This window comes from Meriones unguiculatus, chromosome 4, assembly GCF_030254825.1.
Source record: "Meriones unguiculatus strain TT.TT164.6M chromosome 4, Bangor_MerUng_6.1, whole genome shotgun sequence".
NCBI classification, from domain to species: domain Eukaryota; kingdom Metazoa; phylum Chordata; class Mammalia; order Rodentia; family Muridae; genus Meriones; species Meriones unguiculatus.
Window position 1 is genome coordinate 112,535,317 of NC_083352.1, and position 18,228 is coordinate 112,553,544.

The 18,228-nt window shown below is 43.8% G+C and overlaps 2 protein-coding genes across 6 annotated transcripts in view; one reads left to right on the plus strand and one right to left on the minus strand.

Annotated features, from left to right (window-relative positions):
- Positions 1-5,538, plus strand: part of Stau1 (staufen double-stranded RNA binding protein 1) — a 43,690-nt gene extending 38,152 nt beyond the window's left edge. For both annotated transcript variants that reach the window (XM_021637879.2, XM_021637885.2), the window contains exons 7-12: positions 433-579; positions 1,555-1,630; positions 1,813-2,132; positions 2,668-2,790; positions 3,170-3,255; positions 4,200-5,538. In XM_021637879.2, the coding sequence (XP_021493554.1) occupies positions 433-579; positions 1,555-1,630; positions 1,813-2,132; positions 2,668-2,790; positions 3,170-3,255; positions 4,200-4,215 (768 nt within the window). In that variant the 3' untranslated portion in view covers positions 4,216-5,538. The remainder of the gene's footprint in view (positions 1-432; positions 580-1,554; positions 1,631-1,812; positions 2,133-2,667; positions 2,791-3,169; positions 3,256-4,199) is intronic.
- Positions 5,539-6,180: 642 nt separating this feature from the next.
- Positions 6,181-18,228, minus strand: part of Cse1l (chromosome segregation 1 like) — a 41,519-nt gene continuing 29,471 nt past the window's right edge. For all 4 annotated transcript variants that reach the window (XM_021637907.2, XM_060382808.1, XM_060382806.1 and 1 more), the window contains exons 18-25: positions 16,253-16,403; positions 15,923-16,131; positions 15,334-15,431; positions 15,151-15,236; positions 14,672-14,753; positions 13,382-13,528; positions 12,138-12,369; positions 6,181-10,772 (exon numbers count right to left, since the gene is read on the minus strand). In XM_021637907.2, coding sequence (XP_021493582.1) covers positions 10,683-10,772; positions 12,138-12,369; positions 13,382-13,528; positions 14,672-14,753; positions 15,151-15,236; positions 15,334-15,431; positions 15,923-16,131; positions 16,253-16,403 — 1,095 coding nt within the window. In that variant the 3' untranslated portion in view covers positions 6,181-10,682. The remainder of the gene's footprint in view (positions 10,773-12,137; positions 12,370-13,381; positions 13,529-14,671; positions 14,754-15,150; positions 15,237-15,333; positions 15,432-15,922; positions 16,132-16,252; positions 16,404-18,228) is intronic.

Below are 18,228 nucleotides of genomic sequence, written 5' to 3' on the forward strand. Positions count from 1 at the left end.
GGCCACCCTGCACAGGCCAGGGAAGGTCTCCTATTATTCTATCAGGGTTTTGGCAGAGATTTTGATTTTAGTAGCCAGATACCTGTGGTGAGGAACAGCTTTAATGAACTGTGCTGGAAATTGTCCAACAGTCAGCCCTCAGGAGGGGGAGGAGGGCGCCACTGTGGTTAGATCTAGACACATACCTGTCTTTATGAATATGGTGATGGAAAGTATTGTGGTACACATTTTCTATACGGTAGTCTTTTAAACTTTAAAAAAAAAGAGTTGTGAAACATCTCCAACTTGAGTGTGGCAGTGAGTCTTTCAAAATGAAAGGACACAAAACACTTATTACCAAAGTCAAGCCTTGGGACTTGTGGCAGCATACCAATTCCTGTCATGCTTTAATGGAAGGTCTAGTCATAGGTCTTCTATTGGTGTTTTATGCAGGTAAAGGTTGGCAATCACACGGCAGAAGGAGCAGGTACCAATAAGAAGGTGGCCAAGCGCAATGCTGCTGAGAACATGCTGGAGATCCTGGGCTTCAAAGTCCCCCAGGCACAGCCCGCTAAGCCAGCGCTCAAGTCAGAAGAGAAGGTGACTGCTGGGACTCTCACTGCCAGGTGGCCTAGCTCCCTGCATGGGCAAGCCTGGGGCAAGGCTTCATCTTCCCTGCAGTAAGCAGCCTGCCCCTGGGGTCCGTCCAGTTGAGATTAGTGTTTGCTGGAGGGAGTTTCCTGTCCAGCTCACCAAGTCCCAGGAGTGGTTTGGTTAAGTCTCCTGTTTAGTGTCACTGTGGGCTGGACGTACATTTCCGGAGATCCTGTTGTCTCCTGATGAGTACTTGGGATTGGAGTGAACAAATATGACTGCCATCTGTGCTGAAAAGGGGGTCTTGCATGACCTAGTCTTTCTGCTCCTATCGATCTGGCTTTGGTTTTTCTGGGACAGGATAGCGTAGTTAGTAATAGGCCAAATCTAGTTCAGATTGAGAATGCTCATGTGAATTCTTAGTTGATTACTATTCTATATTGTGAACTACCTGTCAGCAGGACGTCAGCCACCATTGCTGGCTCCAGCCATTGTCCTGTTGAGGTAGATTAAAGTAAGATTGAGCACCCTGTGAGCTCCAGCAGCTTCATGACTAAGAAACAGCTCCCATTGCCTGGGAAATCAGTACCTGGAACCCAGGCGTTCCATATGGAGTTTGTATGGATCTGGATTTGGCTTTCAGACTTCCCATTCCAAAACCATGTAGAGTACTCAGAAGCACCCTCACCTCATGTCTGGCAGTTACGCAACAGATGCCTCTGTGCTCTTTGTGGAAATACTATTTCTGGATGTTGTAAGGAATGTGTGTATTTGGTTAGCACCAGTGCTGACCCTACTTGACCACCGGGATGCCAGCATATTCTTGAAGACCGTTTTAGGCCCTTGGCACAGAGCGTGCTCTGCATTCATGATCTATGTATATGCCATCATGGGCACCATAAGAACTTGTTGGAGTCATGAAAGACTGTGCACACAGACCCCAGTGCTTGTCCATGCTCACTGCCATTTTTCTTTCTTAAGACCCCAGTAAAGAAACCAGGAGATGGAAGGAAAGTAACGTTTTTTGAACCTAGCCCTGGGGATGAAAATGGAACTAGTAAGTGTTGCCCTCTTGTCAATTGATCCATTGTGGTCTGGGTTTGCATGGTTCTTGTGTGATGGTTCAAAACACGAGTAGCCACTGCCTTCCTACAGCTTGTGTGTGCAGGGTTGGTGGGAAGGGCGGCTCTGTAGCTTCTGGGATGGTCAGGGTAGCCGCAGTGACCTGTTTCCCTGCAGGTAATAAAGAAGATGAGTTCAGGATGCCTTATCTTAGCCATCAGCAGCTGCCAGCTGGAATCCTCCCCATGGTGCCAGAGGTTGCCCAGGCTGTCGGGGTTAGTCAAGGACACCACACCAAAGATTTCACCAGGGCAGCTCCAAATCCTGCCAAGGCCACGGTAACTGCCATGATAGCCCGCGAGTTGTTGTACGGGGGCACCTCGCCCACAGCCGAGACCATTTTAAAGAGTAACATCTCTTCAGGCCACATACCCCATGGACCTCGCACAAGACCCTCTGAGCAACTGTACTACCTTTCCAGAGCCCAGGGATTCCAGGTAACTGTTTGCCTTCATGTGCTCATCTCCGGGCCTCAGAGGATGACCTTTAGTGTTTTCAAGTCAGATTCTTCCAGTGTAGAGCTGTGTGTGTAGCATGTGCAAGACCCTGGGTTCTGTCCCCAGCACTATAGAAACCAGGAAATGTGAGATTACTCAAAAAGTTTGGATGTACAGTGTGGTTTTGTGCAGAAGAGAGAGAAAGAGGGATGAACAGGTCTAGGGTCACAAGGCAGCTTCATCATCTAAAGGAGCTTATTACCAAGCCCCAACAACCTGGGTTGGATTGTTGGTGGATAGAACCAACTCCAGTAAATTGTTCTTGTATGTTCACATATATGATGCTATGCCATGTGCATAGACCCCAGCCCCAGGAGTGTGTATGTGGCAGAGTAAGAGGACAGGTAGGTCTCTAGGGAGAGAAGATACTTTCCCTTAGGAAACAGCATTTAAAACCTAAGTTACTGTGAGTAACTGTGAGAACCGGGCTGTGTGTGGCACACAATGGCAGACAGCGTGTGCTATTTCCCCTTAGGTTGAATACAAAGACTTCCCGAAGAACAACAAGAATGAGTGTGTGTCTCTCATCAACTGCTCCTCCCAGCCGCCTCTTGTCAGCCATGGCATTGGCAAGGATGTGGAGTCATGTCATGATATGGTATGTGGGCCCTAGGGGTGCTGATGTATTCCCTTACCTAGTTTGTTAGTGGCCTCAGGAAGAGGGGCATGGTTCTCTTTTAACCTTGTGAACATGTCTTAACTCTTCAAAGTCTGCCCCTATTTGGTAGCTGTAGGGGCCTCCTTTTGGGGGTTCTGCTCAAAGAAGGAATTGGCACCCATAGCTTTGGTGTTTGCTCAATGAACATAATGCACCCAGCAAGCTGATGCCTCTGATTTAGAGAGAAACATGGGTGCAGGATTCAAACATCTTACTGGGAGGAACCAAAGGTTTATAGTTGCTACCCATTTGCTTGCTGACCCTTTCCACATCGTCTAGTCTGTTTCCTGCGGTTTGACTATTACTTCTTCCTTTCTAGGCTGCATTGAACATTTTAAAGCTGCTGTCTGAGTTGGACCAACAGAGCACAGAGATGCCAAGAACAGGAAATGGACCAGTGTCAACGTGAGTGAACATTTTCAGAAGGCAACGTCAGTGTGGGTTAAGGGGCATCCATGGTAGGCAGTGTTAGTGAGAATGTGCAGAAGGTGCCACCTCTTCTTCCACTGTTGCTTGACTCTGGGGAAAGTATTTACCTGAGCTGCAAGATGCCTTTTCCCCTTGAAGGGCACCGAGTTCTCTATGTACAGTCCTACTTGTTCTAAACTGGAGAGTAAGTAAAATATATTCACATGACTTTTCTTTATGTGCATTGCCTGACATGGATATGTCAGTGTGACAGTGTCAGATCATGGAGTTGCAGTTGTGAGCACCATATGGGCGCTGGGAATTGAACCCTGGTCCCTCTAGAAATCAGTGCTCTAAGCCGCTGAGCCATCGCTCCAGCCCCCAGTCACATGATTGTAGTGGTCTATCTTTCCCTCACCCAATCCCCACTTCCTCTGTCCCTTCTTCTAGGTTCACATCTCACTACTATGCCTTAACAGTTACTTAATTTTTTTTTTTGGCACGTGGGCATTTTGCCTGCATGTATGCCTATGTGTTGTATCTTGCCTGCAGAGCCAGAAATACACGTGTCCATGCATGCACGTGCCACGTCTGTAGAGCCAGAAAAGGGTGTTGAAGTTACAGATGGCTGTGAGCTGCAGGTTGGGGAAGAACTGCAGTGCTCTTGACGTTGCTGGGGACTGCAGCCAGGGCCCTTGGGCATGTCAGACAAGTGGTCTAAGAGTGAGCTCTGTCCCCCCAGCCCACTGTTTTTTTCCTCAGACACAGAATACATGCACACTTCCCTCCTGTAATTTTCCAGTTACCAGTATTTTCTAGGATGACTTGTTATGAGTTCCCATAATTGGAGGCCTTGTTTGCAAAGGTTTGCATTTTGCATGTTAGCTTTATTTTAGCTCTCATTTCAATATTCCTGCCATTGTCTTTCTTCTTCCTTGAAGGTGTGGGAGGTGCTGAACCTTTTCTGGCCACAAACCATTATAAAAACCCAACATATATACTGAAAATACTGAGAACTGCATTGAAAATTTGGAATTTCTGATAACTCCAGTGGGCCAAGACATGGATAAAAATGTGGCAGCAGGAGCAGAGAAGACAACAAAGAAGACGAGACTGCCTTGGTTGTGCTGGGCTGCTAGTGACAATGCTGTGCTCTGTCATTCATCAAGAGACCAGCCCCAGCACCACCATTTTTGTTTTTGCATTGTGACAGAGAAACAGAATGGCCAGCTCTTACGCTGGCTCATTCACATATATTGGAAAACCCTGGGCAGCCACACCAGAGAGGCCTTAAATTGGCCCGGAGCTAAAAGCACCCAAGAAAAGCCAGTGCTTCCTACCATATGTTAACTGTCTTGGCGAGCTCAGCCCTGCCGTACGTAGCACCCGCAGTAACCACTGCTTTCTCTTCAACAGTGATGCCTGTTAGTTTCATTATTTCCTTTGGTTGATATGACACCATATAATTTTCATTTCAGTTTCTCAGTTGCATCTACTTATCTAGCACAGTTTAGACACTAGTCCCAGACCGATGCTATCAGTTATATATATAACTGGCAAAGATCACAGCCCTATTTGGTGATGCATTGTGTGCCTCTGGCTTGACTGGACAGTTCTGGACTTATCAGAATCCTTGACAACCCCTACCCCTTTCTTGTATAAATTGGACAGCTTAGGAATTTTAAACTTTAGGTGATCAAAAGATTTGATCCTTTTCAACTTTATTTTTAAGCAGCAGACTTAAAAATGAGCCCTGACTTTCACCGATTATTACAGAAATTGTCAATGGGTATATCTGCTGAGGAGGTAGCTTTTTTTTTTTTTTTTAACCACACTACAGGACATTACCTGTGGGCATAGAACACTACAGGCTGGTGTCCCTGGAGTGCCCAATACAGTCAATTCCAACTTCCATAACAGAAGGTCGTCAGGTTTCCTAGTGCTGTGCTGGTGTGCACAGATACAAAGGTCAGCTGGCTGTGGTGGACAGCCTTTTGGCTTTGAGCTCAGCCGTGCTTCCCCTCTTGGTTTAGCTGGAACCTTTGTACCCATGGAATGTAAGTAAACTTAGTCTTTGTCACCAATAAATGGTAATACTAAATTTTTTTTTTTTTTTTTGGTTAAATTATTTTCAAACACCACTACTTCTAGACCAGTCTCCTGGTTCACCCTCCACCTTTTTTTTTTTAAAGAAGAGAATATTTGTAATGCTTGTGATTCTGTCTGGGCAAAAATCTGAAGATCTAAACCTCTTTATATATTAAACTATTGATCAATAAACAGCTACTAAGAAAGTTTTTCCAATGGGGCACTAACTGAAGAATGGTGATGTGTGAGGGAGTAGGGAAGGCAAACTCGAGAAGTCAGGCTGACTGGCTTAAGATTAAAATAGGGGTTCACTTTTAAAGGTAGCATGTATGCTTGGCTGTGATGTATGCAGAATGTAATGGCAAAGAATGCAAGATGTATCCGTTTTCAAAATGAAAAACTGCTATGAGCCCAGTGGCTTCCACTGAGGCTCCTGTGCACATGTGGACTATTAACTAATAATGCTCAGATATTTCCCCTAACCAAGGACCAAGTACTCAAATAAGTATGTGAAGGCAATTCTGATTCAAACCAACAGGGCTGACAGGGACACAGGCACAGCGCTACACCACTGAACAAAATCTAGTCCTCTCCAGAGCAACCATTAGCTGCCTACAGATCTGGGTACAGGGGTATTGAGCCCCTTCCTCTTCAGTAACAGGGCCTGAGGAGTACAACAATAATGTCACTTGCAGTAGGGAGTGCTCCACCACACCCCTTCCTGCGGTTCCTTCTCTTGGAGAGATTGGGTCTCATAATTCTTCTCTTGGAGAGATTGGGTCTCATAACCCAGGATGACCGCTTTTAATAATTCATTCTTGTATGATCTTCCTATGCGTTCAGAAGTATTTTAATGTCATACAAAATAAAACATACACTTTTACAGAGCTCGAGATCACAGCAGATTATAATTTTTAAGGCACTATTACTTCTGAGTGTAGGCATGCTGGCCACACACAGGCACTGCTTTGGTAGTCTTACTCTTACAGCAATAAAAGCAATACAGAAGGGTTTTTGTTTGTTTTGGTTTTGAAGACAGTTCTCTGTGTAAAACAGGTAGGCCTTGAACTTGCTCTGCCCGAATGCTGGGGACTAAAGGTGTGAGCCAGCATTGCCCAGCCAAATGGAGTCAATTTCCACATCTGGAGCAGCCAGTATCAATTCACCATATAATCTCTAGTTACATTCCCTGGGCTATTCTCCCATGAAAGGAGGCTTTATGAAGTAGAAAGAGGAGGACAGAGGACCAGCATCCTTTCACCAGCAAACAGTTAACAGCAAAGTGCTCTTACTAACTGCCTCCTACGTTCTGTTCAGCCAGAGTGACAACAGCTCTGGAGGCTATCTGTCTCCAGCTGTGTAACCAGGTCAGGTTTGTATTTTTTTGTTGTGTATTTTTGTTTGTCTGTGCAGCTCTGGCTGTTCTGAACATGCTCTGTAGACCAGGCTGGCCTGTTAGGATTAAAGGCATGTACCATCATAGCCCAGCACCTAGTCAGTTTCTTAAAAGCTTAGTGCATTATTGGTTTTGGGTTAAGCATGCACTTAACAGGGCACAAAAAGGGACACAACCAGCAAAACATGCCTCAAGCAGGGAAATGGATCGGCACCCCAGGACACTGGAAGGAGACTCAAGTGGGAGCCACAGCAACAAACTTAAGGGGCCACAAGTTAGCTGAATAAAGAGCATTCCTGAGGGATTGGATGTGAAAACCAAGACAATGAGACCCCAGGAGAAGATGGTAATAACGAAGGCAAAACTAAATTAAGCAGATTGAGCATCCAAATAGTGTGAGCATGAGCTGGAGAGACTGGGGACCTGGATTCAACTCCCACCATGTAGAGCTCTCAACTATAACTCCAATCCCAGAGGATCTGACACCCTCTTCAGGTTTCTGAGGGCACTGTACATTCCTGGCACAAATAGACAGGCACTAAAAACAAGTCTTAAGACTACCCATCTCTGGCTTACCTTGGACCCCTGATGACTCTCCTGCCCCATCTAGGGTCCTAGAATGATGGTGTACAGTGACATGCCTGGCAAGTTATGGGAACAGGTGCACTCTTGTGGCTAAATCTTGTGTTTCATAGCAGGAGTTAGCCCACCCACAAGATGGCACAGTGCATATAGGTACCTAAAAGATTTGAGACTCACATGGTAGAAGAGGAGACTAGACCCTCACAAATTGTTCTGTGACCTCCACAGACACTATGTAGTGCTTCCTCCCCCATTTAAATAAAAAGGAAGGAGAAAATGAAATAGTGAGGGAGATGCAAGGGCAGGATAGGTAGAAATATCTGCACAAAAGAAGAAATAGGGGGAAAACTTGCTGATAAAACTTCACAGCACACGTGGAATGGTTTGAATAGATGCCCAGTTCCTTTCTAGTATCCTTTTGGAAAACAAGGGCTGGGAAAGTTAGCCTGATAAGAGTTTCTAGGTCTGATTCTTAGCATTAGAGAAAAAAAAGAAAAACAAGAACTGACCAAGCCAAGCCAAAAAAAGAAAATCGACAAAAGACTGCCCCATGAGTGCAGGCTTAAGGAAACTGAAATAACTGTACCTTCTGGAAACAGCCCCAGTGTAAGGATGCTTATGGAAAAAGGCCCATGATGCCCCAGTGTGGCATTCATGGGATATGATGTTTTAGGGGCAGAAATACAGCTGGCAGCTGCTGCTGTGTACTTTGAGCACTGCCCTGACTTCCTGATAGCATCATATCCCTGATATCCCTGACAAGCATTAAATGTGTAAAGGTAAAAAGTAGGAAACCATATAAAGACTTGTTGGTCTAGGGAAAAACATAGTAAGTGTGAAACTTACACTATCAGGACCAGGGAGATGTCTCTGAGTAAACCTGAGTTCTGGTCTCCAGACTGCAGGTGGAGACAGGGTCAGCCAGTCTAATGGAAATGGTGAAATCCAGGCTTACTTTTAAAAAGTCTATTTTCAGAAAAAGACAGGAGCATAGAATCAGGCTTTTTCTGTGTCAGGGCTATGGTATCAAGAAGAGGGGGTGGTGGTGCTTATTAAGTGCAGTGTGTGGGCAGGTGAAGGCAGGGCTGTGAGCAGAGGCTCACTATCACACTCAGTGCTGCTTCCCACAGGTGCTCTGCTTCAAAGGTCTGTGCATTCTAGTTCGTCTTACACCTGTAGCCATACTGATGATCTCACCCCCACACAGGCAATGAGAGGCCAACTCACCTGCTACAGGTGACAGCCACTGCATACCTGTAACTCAAACCACCTCTATTTGTCTGTTCCCCATGCCCTCTCATGCTAGGAATGGAAGCCAGGGCCTTGCGCAGGGTAGGTAAATAGTCTAAAAACCAGATTAGGCATCTATACCAGAATCCTGTCAACAACAAAAGATTAAACAGGGTATCAAGATTGTCTAATGTAGTTGTTCTTAACCTTCCTAATACTCTGACCTTAATACAGTTCCTCAGGTTGTGCTGACCCCCAACCATAAAACTGTTCTGTTGAGACTTCATAACTAATTTTGCTGCCATTGTGACTCATAAATATCTGATATGTGACCCACAAAGGAACTGTGACCCACAGGTTGAGAATGGCTATGAGTAAAGGCACTTGCAACCAAGCATACCAAACCAGCATGCGTTCAGCTTGAGGACTTGAATGGTAGAAGAGAACCCACACATGCTGTGGTGTACTGTGCCTACACACATGAGCTATAAATAGAAGGCAGCAAAATATATTACTGCCTTCTATTTATTTAGCGGACAGTCCCGAAGCTCTCTTCTGAACTCTACAGGAGCTCCAGGCACAACAGACACACACCCATAAAATGAAAATTACTAGCTACAGAAAGAACTGAAGAATCTGGAGAACACTGAATTTTAACAGTTAAGTCTGAAAGGAACCTGACTCTGTAACATCTCTTCTGCACCTGTGGAATCTGCTCCAGAACATCCTGCAAGAGCCAAGACTCTGAGCTCCACCCATACACTGTCATCTTCCCACCTTCCTGTCTTTTTACAATTAGTAATATACTCATGAGGCAAAGGCAGGTGAGTTCCAGGACAGCTAGGGCTACAATAGGGACCACATCTCAAAAGCCAACAGAATTCTAAGGCCAAAATACTAAAATTTAACATTTCCATGGCTGTTTAAAGGGCAGCAGCAATGAAATCTAAAAATGCAAGATGGATGCTGGAGAGGAGGGTCAGTGGTTAAGAGCATGTGTTGCCCTTTCAGGACCTGGGTTTGGGTCCCAAGCCACGATGCTCCCAGAGACCTGAGAGCCTCTTCTGGCCTCCCCAGGCACTGCACACATGTGGTGTACATTAATTCACAAAGAGGCACACAAAGGTAAAATGGCAGAAAAATGTTTTCGAAACCTACCAAGCAATGTGAAGAATACACACAGGAAAAAGCATCAGGTTGGGCGGGGGCACAGGAAAGAAGGGAGTGCAAAATAAACACATTTCGCAAGCTCTCCACAATTTCCGTAAAGAAAGAAATTCCAGGTTACGAACAATGAACGGACAGTTCCCTTTAGCAGAAACTGCAGTGTGGACACTATAGTCCTACCCTGGCCTGCAGGCCTTGCCCAGCTCACCCAGCCCATGCCTGGCAGCTTTTCTCCCCTAATGGGAATCACTAACAAGCTCTTGTAGACACGCCCCCAAATTTGTATGAATGATGCTTTGCCTACACCTTAAAAAAAAAATGATAAAACCCATCATTCTGAATTTAAATGATTTTTAAAAAATAGTTTATGGGAAAATATTTTGGGAAAGTGAAGGCATTTAAAGAAAATTCTTCATTTTTATCAAATTCTCAGCACCAAAATCCTGTCCTGAAGACACTCTTAGATACACATTTTGGGCTTTATTGCTGATTACAGACTTTAAACTACAAAATGTGCATTGCTTGGCAAGTCAACAAGTAATTCTTTACTTTTTCACATTTCCAATAAAAGCTTAAAAGAAACAGACAAAAAATACAAAGGATGAGGGAAAAATGTGCTTTAAAACAAAATGGCTTAGAAACAAATAAGTCTCCACAGTCAAGGTCTGCCAAAAATTTGAAATAATCCAAAACCGTGCAAATGCTCAATAGAGACCATTGCCGCACATGGCACTGTAAAGACTTGCCCCATGAAGGACAAGCCAGACAAGTTGCCAGTTATGTCGGTGATCAACAGAAACCACCTCATTGGCTTACAGCAGTATTTACTATCCTCTGTAAGATAGAGTTTGTGACAAACCCAAGCGGTTGAAAACCTGTGATGTTTCAGCAGAGCTCTGCTAAGGAGTCCACATGGTTCCTAAGAAAGCATCCTGGGCCCATGGGGTCAGGAAGAAGCAGTTCACAACAGGGTCACACTGGCCGCCTGCAGGTAGCCTTGGAGGTACTGCAGGGCTTCTGCATTGAGGCTGGTGCTCACCATCGAGGGAACCTAAGGAGAAAGAAACCAGATGGAGCAGGAGGGTCATTTACACACAAAAATGGAGGCTAAACGGATACTGCCCTTGAAGGGAAGGGCAGCTAGTCACTAGTCACTACCCAGGGGAGGTCAAAATAACACAACTGACTCCAAACCTTCAAAAGGCATAGGTTGAGGGTAGGTGAGCTAAAGTACTTAATGCTGTGGGGAGAGGCACTTGTCACCAAGCCTGACTATGTAAGTTTGATTCGCCAGCATCTACTCAGTCGTAGCCTGTGACCTCCACACATCTCAAAAAATAAAGTAGAAGGCCCTGAAAAATCCAAGGTTTCCCTCTGGCCTCCACACATACACACACGTGTAACCCACGTCCATCCATCCATCCACCTACCCACCCACCCACCCACCCCCACACACGGAAGATCCAGAAAGAATTACTGTTACGGAGGCTGTGGTTGGTTACAAGGGTTCACCTACCACCCATGTTTGGCAAAAGAAACATTTTTATTGTTCATCAAAGCCTAATTATGTACTTAAATGTTGATAATTATCTTAGCTGGATATACCAAGGTTTGTCATGCTGTTTCTGTGTGAGAAATAAAAACTATCAGATAGTGCAAAAACTAAGATACTAGTTAAATGCAGTTAATAATAAGACCAGTGTTGGACTGCATCCATAATCCATTACTTAATTTTTAGGCATGCTACAACTTTTTCTTTCAGTTTTTTTGAGACTAGGTTTCTTTGTGTACCTTTGCCTGTCCTGGAACTCACTCTGCAGATGAGGCTGGCCTCGAACTCAGAGAGAGCACCCTGACTCTGCTTCCTGAGTGCAGAGATTAAAGTGGCACTACAACCCAGCTCATACTGCAGCTTTTATTTTTATTTTTTTTTAATTTATTTAATTTTATGTGCATTGGTGTTAGGGTGTCAGACCACCTGGACTGCTTATGGACAGTTATGAGCTGCCATATGGGTGCTGGGAGTTGAACCCGGGTCCAGTGGAAGAACAGACAGCACTCTTAACCACTGAGCCATCTCTCCAGCCCCATACTACAGCTTTTAAATGTTCATTCTTTTCTTTGTTTTTCCAGACAGGGTTTTTCTGTGTAGCCCTGGCTGTCCTGCACTCAACTTATAGACTAGGCTGGCCTTGAACTCAGAGAGATCCACCTGCCTCTGCCTCCCGAGGACTGAGACTAAAGTTGTGTACTGAAAAAAGAAAAAAGAAAGAAAAGAAAGAGAAAGGCCTTTCCAAAACTCAGTTGGACAAGTGATTATGCTGACCAATGAAAGCAGATGTAACAGCTGCTGCTTTCCTGACTACCCATGTCAAGCCCCCAAGAGCCAGAGTGCTCAGTGACAGCAGAAACTTACCCTTCCTGGACAGGCAGTAGACAGTTTGTGAAGTGACTGTGCCAGATGGATTTTGGGGTTGTTCACCAACTGACCTACAGGGTCATGTTCTTTTTTACCAGCAAATGCCAGCTGTGAGAAGGCAGTCTGGTATCCTGGCGTGTCTTCTATGTCAATAAAATGTTCTTCATCTGGAATGGTGTCATCTTCAGGTAACTCAAAAAGGCCAATCAAAGATTGTAACAAGGGAGTCCTGGATTGGAAGAAGGAGATAAAAGCACAGCAAATTACTCTTAAGAGCCAGGTAGGGTGGCTTATGCCTGAAATCTCAGAACTCAGGAAGTTGAGGCAGGAAGGCAGAACAACCTATGCTACATAGGGACAGTTTGGCTCAACACAATGGCTAGATTTCTGCCTTAATGAATAAAAGAGCTTGCCACACAAGGGTGAGACCTGGAGTCACTTTCGTTGAATCGAAAATAAGGTAGGGGGTGGCAGCCTCAGTGGAATCAGTCCAGATTCAACCAGACACCAAGCCTCAATAAATAGTTAAATAAAGTGAAGTGTGAATGTGTGACTGAGGAAGACACTCAAGAGGTCAACTCTCAATGATGAGCACATGCACCCACACATATGCTCATACACAAAAGACAAAACCAAAAAAAGCCCTAAGAGATATAAATTATAGATAGTGGGGCACACTTGTAACGACAGAGGGATTACTTAAAAGGAAGAGGTAGATCAAAAGTCTCTACCAGACTCAGAACCCCTCAAGAACAGACTCTCAAAGGGTCTATGGACATCCTGTCCCTTTCAAATTAAGAACTGAGGCTGGGCAGTGGTGTCACATGTCCTTTAATGCCAGCACTCAGAAGGCTGAGGCAGACAGATCTCTGTGAATCCAGCCTGGTCTACATAGTGAGTTCCAGGACAGCCAGGGCTACACAGCCAAACTGTACCTTAAAAAACAAAACAAAACAAACGAAAAACAAGAATCAAAACCATCTACTACTAGCACTCAGGTATTGAGGCAGGAGGAATGCTTTGAGGCCAGTTTGGACAACAGTGGGAGATCCAGATGGAAACCTACCAATGAACCCAGAAGGGCCTACAAATTTGGTCTGGAAACAATCACTTTCAGGTGGAGAAGCAAAAATCAGAACACAACTGTCTTGCATGGAACCACCCTCCAAGGGTAAGCTTGTCAAGTCTACAGTCACAGAGAAATAAACCCTTTCCCAGCACTCTCAAAAGAAAGTACTCACCACAGCTTAGTGTATTCAGTGTCCATCATTGGCGGACACTCTGTGAGTAATTTGGTTATGCCAACTGCACAGATTTTTTTCTCCACATTTCCAGATACCTTCTGAATCTCTGGAATAATGATTTTTTCCAAAACCATCCCAAACATTCTATTAATAAAGGCAAAAAAAAGAAAAAAAAAAAAAGGAAAAGTACTCAATATTAGACAAGCACTATACTTAGATGTTATTTATTATCTGATTCTGTAAGAATGGAATAAAGTACTAAATAGCAAGAAAGCCCTCCAGGAAACTTGAGACCGACTGCCACGTTATCTTCTAATTAAACACTTCTGTGTTTTTAGAAGCGTTCTCTTAAGTAGAGTCTTTGCTGCTTCTGAGGCAGGGCAAGTGGGAAATTTGTTTGCTTAAAATGTTACTCAAAAATTTTCAAAAAAACTTTTTAAAAAAGTTGCTCAAAAAATTTTTCAAAAGCTAAGAACATAGCTCAGATACAAAAGCCATAGCACCTACCACTGGCAAGGACCAGTATGCCGGATGTGGCTTACGAGCTTCCATCTTTCACCGCACATAAGTACCTAAACACAGCTCTTAAGTACATAGACGCTAACAGTGCATTTGATAAGCCCTTTCATCGACAACACCCTGGATAAATAAAGCCTCTCATATTCCACATGATGCAAAACCCATACTCTTCAGGAAGTGCATCAAGTAGATCAAAGGTGGGTGGGTCTTCATTGCTCTGCACTGAAGGGCACTTTGCTCACTGTGAAGAGGGCTCCAAATATGGCAGCGCATATGCTTCAGATATTCCCATAATCCCATACTACTGTCGTATTTTCTTGTACTACCTTCCAAGATAATTCGTATTTTAAAGTCAATCTGTAAAGTTGTGAGATACTTTCACACAAAATTTTTTTCCCTAGAAGCTATCCTTTATCCTTACTCCGTTAGCCTTCCACTGCCCTAAGGGCCACACTATTAAACATTCTTTGTACAAATAGTCCACAGTCAGAACCAAGTTTCATTCTGCAAGGCTGTCATTGCTGCTAGGCAGCTTCACAGGGGCATTCTTTCTCAGAGTGCCTTTTGCACACTGAGCTGACTGGAGAATGTCAGAAGACAGAGACTTTGGAAACATGGACATCAGCTTTTCTATGTCCAGTAACACTCCAAAACCACCAAAAAAACACAAAAAAACAAAAAAAAACAAAAAAAGCCCCCAAACCAGAACTACAAAGCTACCACTAACACACATACTGATTTATATACTAAAGAGATCAAATAACTTACTTTGGTTGTATGCCATCAAATATTTCTTGTAATGCTAGTGCCCCATACTTAATGCAATATAAGTTAATAAACACTAAGAAACCTGTAGAAAGAATACAAGAGTATTAATAGCAGACTTCACTGAAACGACAATTGTCTTAAAGTCTACAGGGAAATCTATGTTTCAACATGAAAAGCAGACACTGAACTGGTTTATCACCTGCCTCCCAAGGCACCCCACAGAAAGTGGCCTCTGTGCTTATATCACAAATTTTACACAAAATCCCTGACTTAAACAACTCCACATTACTGTTTCTGCTAATAAGTGTTTCTTTCTCTAAACTTAAGACAAACCAGTCTTTGGAATATAATACATTTCAAGCTTAGTTAATGTTTGGGGTGCAGAAAATTTTTCAGGTATTTTATTACTGATAAAGTTTTGCCCACAGCCAGAGTCTTGAAATACTAAAGTCGCAACCATTTCCAAATGATGCGCTTACTCTTGATAAACTTGGTGGTCTTGGAGTTTTGCAGTCTCTGGAATAGTAGAATGAAAATCTGCTTTCTGTACTGGTCAACTGACTCCCTAAAGAATTGAAGAGAAGCAAACATATCAACCCATTCCTTTTATGAGCATGTAACATGATCTTTGCTTCAGTGCACAGAGGGTTAATGTGACTCACGGAGGCATGTGCTCAATTATACTGTTGAGAAGGTAGAAACCTTGGTGATCATTTGCCTTGGATGCAATCAGCTTCTGGAAGACACCCAGTAACCCAGGCTGCAATAAACAAGATCAAATAATGAGTACTCAGAGAGAAGGCAAGGACTGACCGTTGCACAGGCTCATCAGGCTGCTCTCTTGGAAGGTGGCCACTACTGAACAATGTAACTAGCTAAGGCAGTGAACAAAGAATCATGCAGTATTGGCAACAGGGCCAAACATTTCCCCTGCCTCCATCCCCCAAAACTGGGATTACATCTGTGTGCAACCATGCCTAGTCTTTTTCAGCTGTAAAAGGAGTGGGGATGACACGCCCTCTTATCACAATAAGCCATTGAAGTTAAATCTTTGAAATTAACCTAATGGCCCTTACAGATAGAATAACCAAATACTAGCAAATTTAAATAAAGCACAAATTACCATTCCTATCAATCACATCTCATTTCATAGAATTTGTTTTAAGGAAAAAAATATCTTAAGTCCTGCTACCCCTTGTTTTTCCAAAGATCTTGAAAAACTAAAGTTATTTAAAGGTAACACTGACTTACAATTTTGTCAGCTGCAGCACTTGCTATTGTACTTGAGCCTCGTTCTAAGAATGCCTGGAGCAGCCTCACTAGAGCAGGGATGTTGCCTGTTCGTTCCCAGAGCACTGGCTGAAGGAGGTGGGGAAACAAGGCCATATATGAAGATGGGATATCATTTTTATGTGTTTCCAGAAGCAAAGACATCACTTGGAAGACATATGGGATAAATTCTGTTGATGAAAGTAGAAGAGCATTGTTAGTGGCAGCACGTAGGGCTCTGTCCTGAAAGGCAGCATTTTATAACCACCCTAACAGTATCACCACGCAGGAAGAAAATGACTTCTCGTTTACCTTGCACATCATTTTGTAATATTTCAGTAAACACTAAGAATAGAGCCTCCTCAAAATTCACAACAGCAGCAGGATTAGCTTTGCAGGTTATTCTTATAGACAAGCATATTGCTTCAAACATGTAATGATTGAAATGAGGTTTGCTGGGATTCTGAAATAAAAACAACAAAACACCATCTCAATAATCCATGTGACTATACAATAGATCACCTAGAACATGAGACATCTGACTCTCCTAAAAATGGGTAAAGGAGATCTCAATACCTTTTAAAGTATCAGCACAAAAGCTGGGCATGGTGGAACACACCTTTAATCCTAATGCAGGCAGATTTCTCTAATCTCCAGGCCAACCAGGGCTGCACTGTGTCACCCTGTCTTTTGGCCCCCCTTTTTTGGGTGGGGTGGGGAATGGTGGTGGTGAAGACAGGGTTTTTTTTGTGTAGCCTTGACTATCCCGGAAGTAGCTATGTAGACCAGGCTGGCCTTGAACTCAGAGATCTGCCTTCCTCTGCCTCTTAAGCACTGGGACTAAAGGTATGCGCCACCATACTGTGAGATGCAGTCAACAAAATTAAATTAAATTAAATAGTGGAAGGGCTGGAGCCATGGCTCAGCGGTTAAACACGGGCTGCTCTAGCAGAGGACCTGGTTTGGTTCCCAGTATTCAAGTGGTGGCTCACACCATCTGTAAACTTCAGTTCTGAGGATCTGACACCCTCTTCTGACCTTGGAGGGCATGAGGTACGCACATGGCGCACAGACACACATATAAGAAAATACTCATACATACAAAAAATAAGTAAATCAGCATTAAGAAAGAAAACAAAACTCGGAACTGACCCTGCGCTTGTTTATTTCATGTATTTATTTGGGAGGGGTAGTACCCAGGACTTCACACACTCTAGGGAAATGCTCTATCACTTAGCTGAATTCTTTATACTTTCATTTGGCTTACACAAGACTCAGCCCCAGATGTGTAAGAATCATCTTAAACCCATGTGTCCTGGGAAAGCCCCATGGGAGGCAGTGAGAGAAGGATGTTCTGGCTCTGCCCAGCTATATAATACCTATGGGTACAGGCTGCTGACCCTCTACAACAGCAGCTTTCCAGTTTTGTTTTCAGTAACAAAACCCTACTGTTCTCAAAAAGCCAGCATAAGGCTGCACATAAGGCTGCACATGCTGCGTGCGCGCATTTGCGTGTGTGTGTGTGTGTGAGTGCGTGCTTTGTTTTCCCTCCATTCCCCAAGTCCCCAAGCAGTTCTGTACCAGGAACCCAGGTAGATAAATAATCAGTCTGTTGTCAAACTCCCTCTAAGACTTGCTTACTTTTTAAGAGAAAGTAAGCAAGCACTATGCACTTCTGGCTCTACCCTTGCCTCTTAAGTGCTGGCATTGAAGGCATGAGCCACTACACCCTGGCCTACTATGAATTAAAATAATGTTCATAGCATAATTAAGATCATGCATTTTAAAGAAATTCTTAACAGACATGCCTTTAATTGCAGCACCATGAAGGCAGGCTGGCAATCTCTAAGTCTGAGGACAGACTAGTCCATATAGCAAGAACTTATCTCCAAAGAAAAAAACTTATGTCACTCATAGTATCCAAGTTTGTGTATGAATAAATAAATTTTTTTGTCAAAGAACTTTATTTAATTGGAATAAGGATAAGGAAGAAAGACAGGTTTGTCACTTTCTAAGCCATTAGGGCAAAGCTTATCTTACTCCACTTAAAATAAACGCAGGATCACTTCTTAAGCACAGAACGAGTATGTTGATTTGTTATGAGAATGACAACTGTATACTGGCTTGTGAGCCTGCCCTTAAGAAGACAGATACGGTTCATTTCCAACCTACTGTGCACCACCATACTGCCACAAAGTACCAACATGAGGTCAGGAGACTCTCATCTGGCCTGGTGCCAAGGGGCCCTGGGCCCAGACAGTTCACAGGAAGTTAAAAAGCAATGCCAT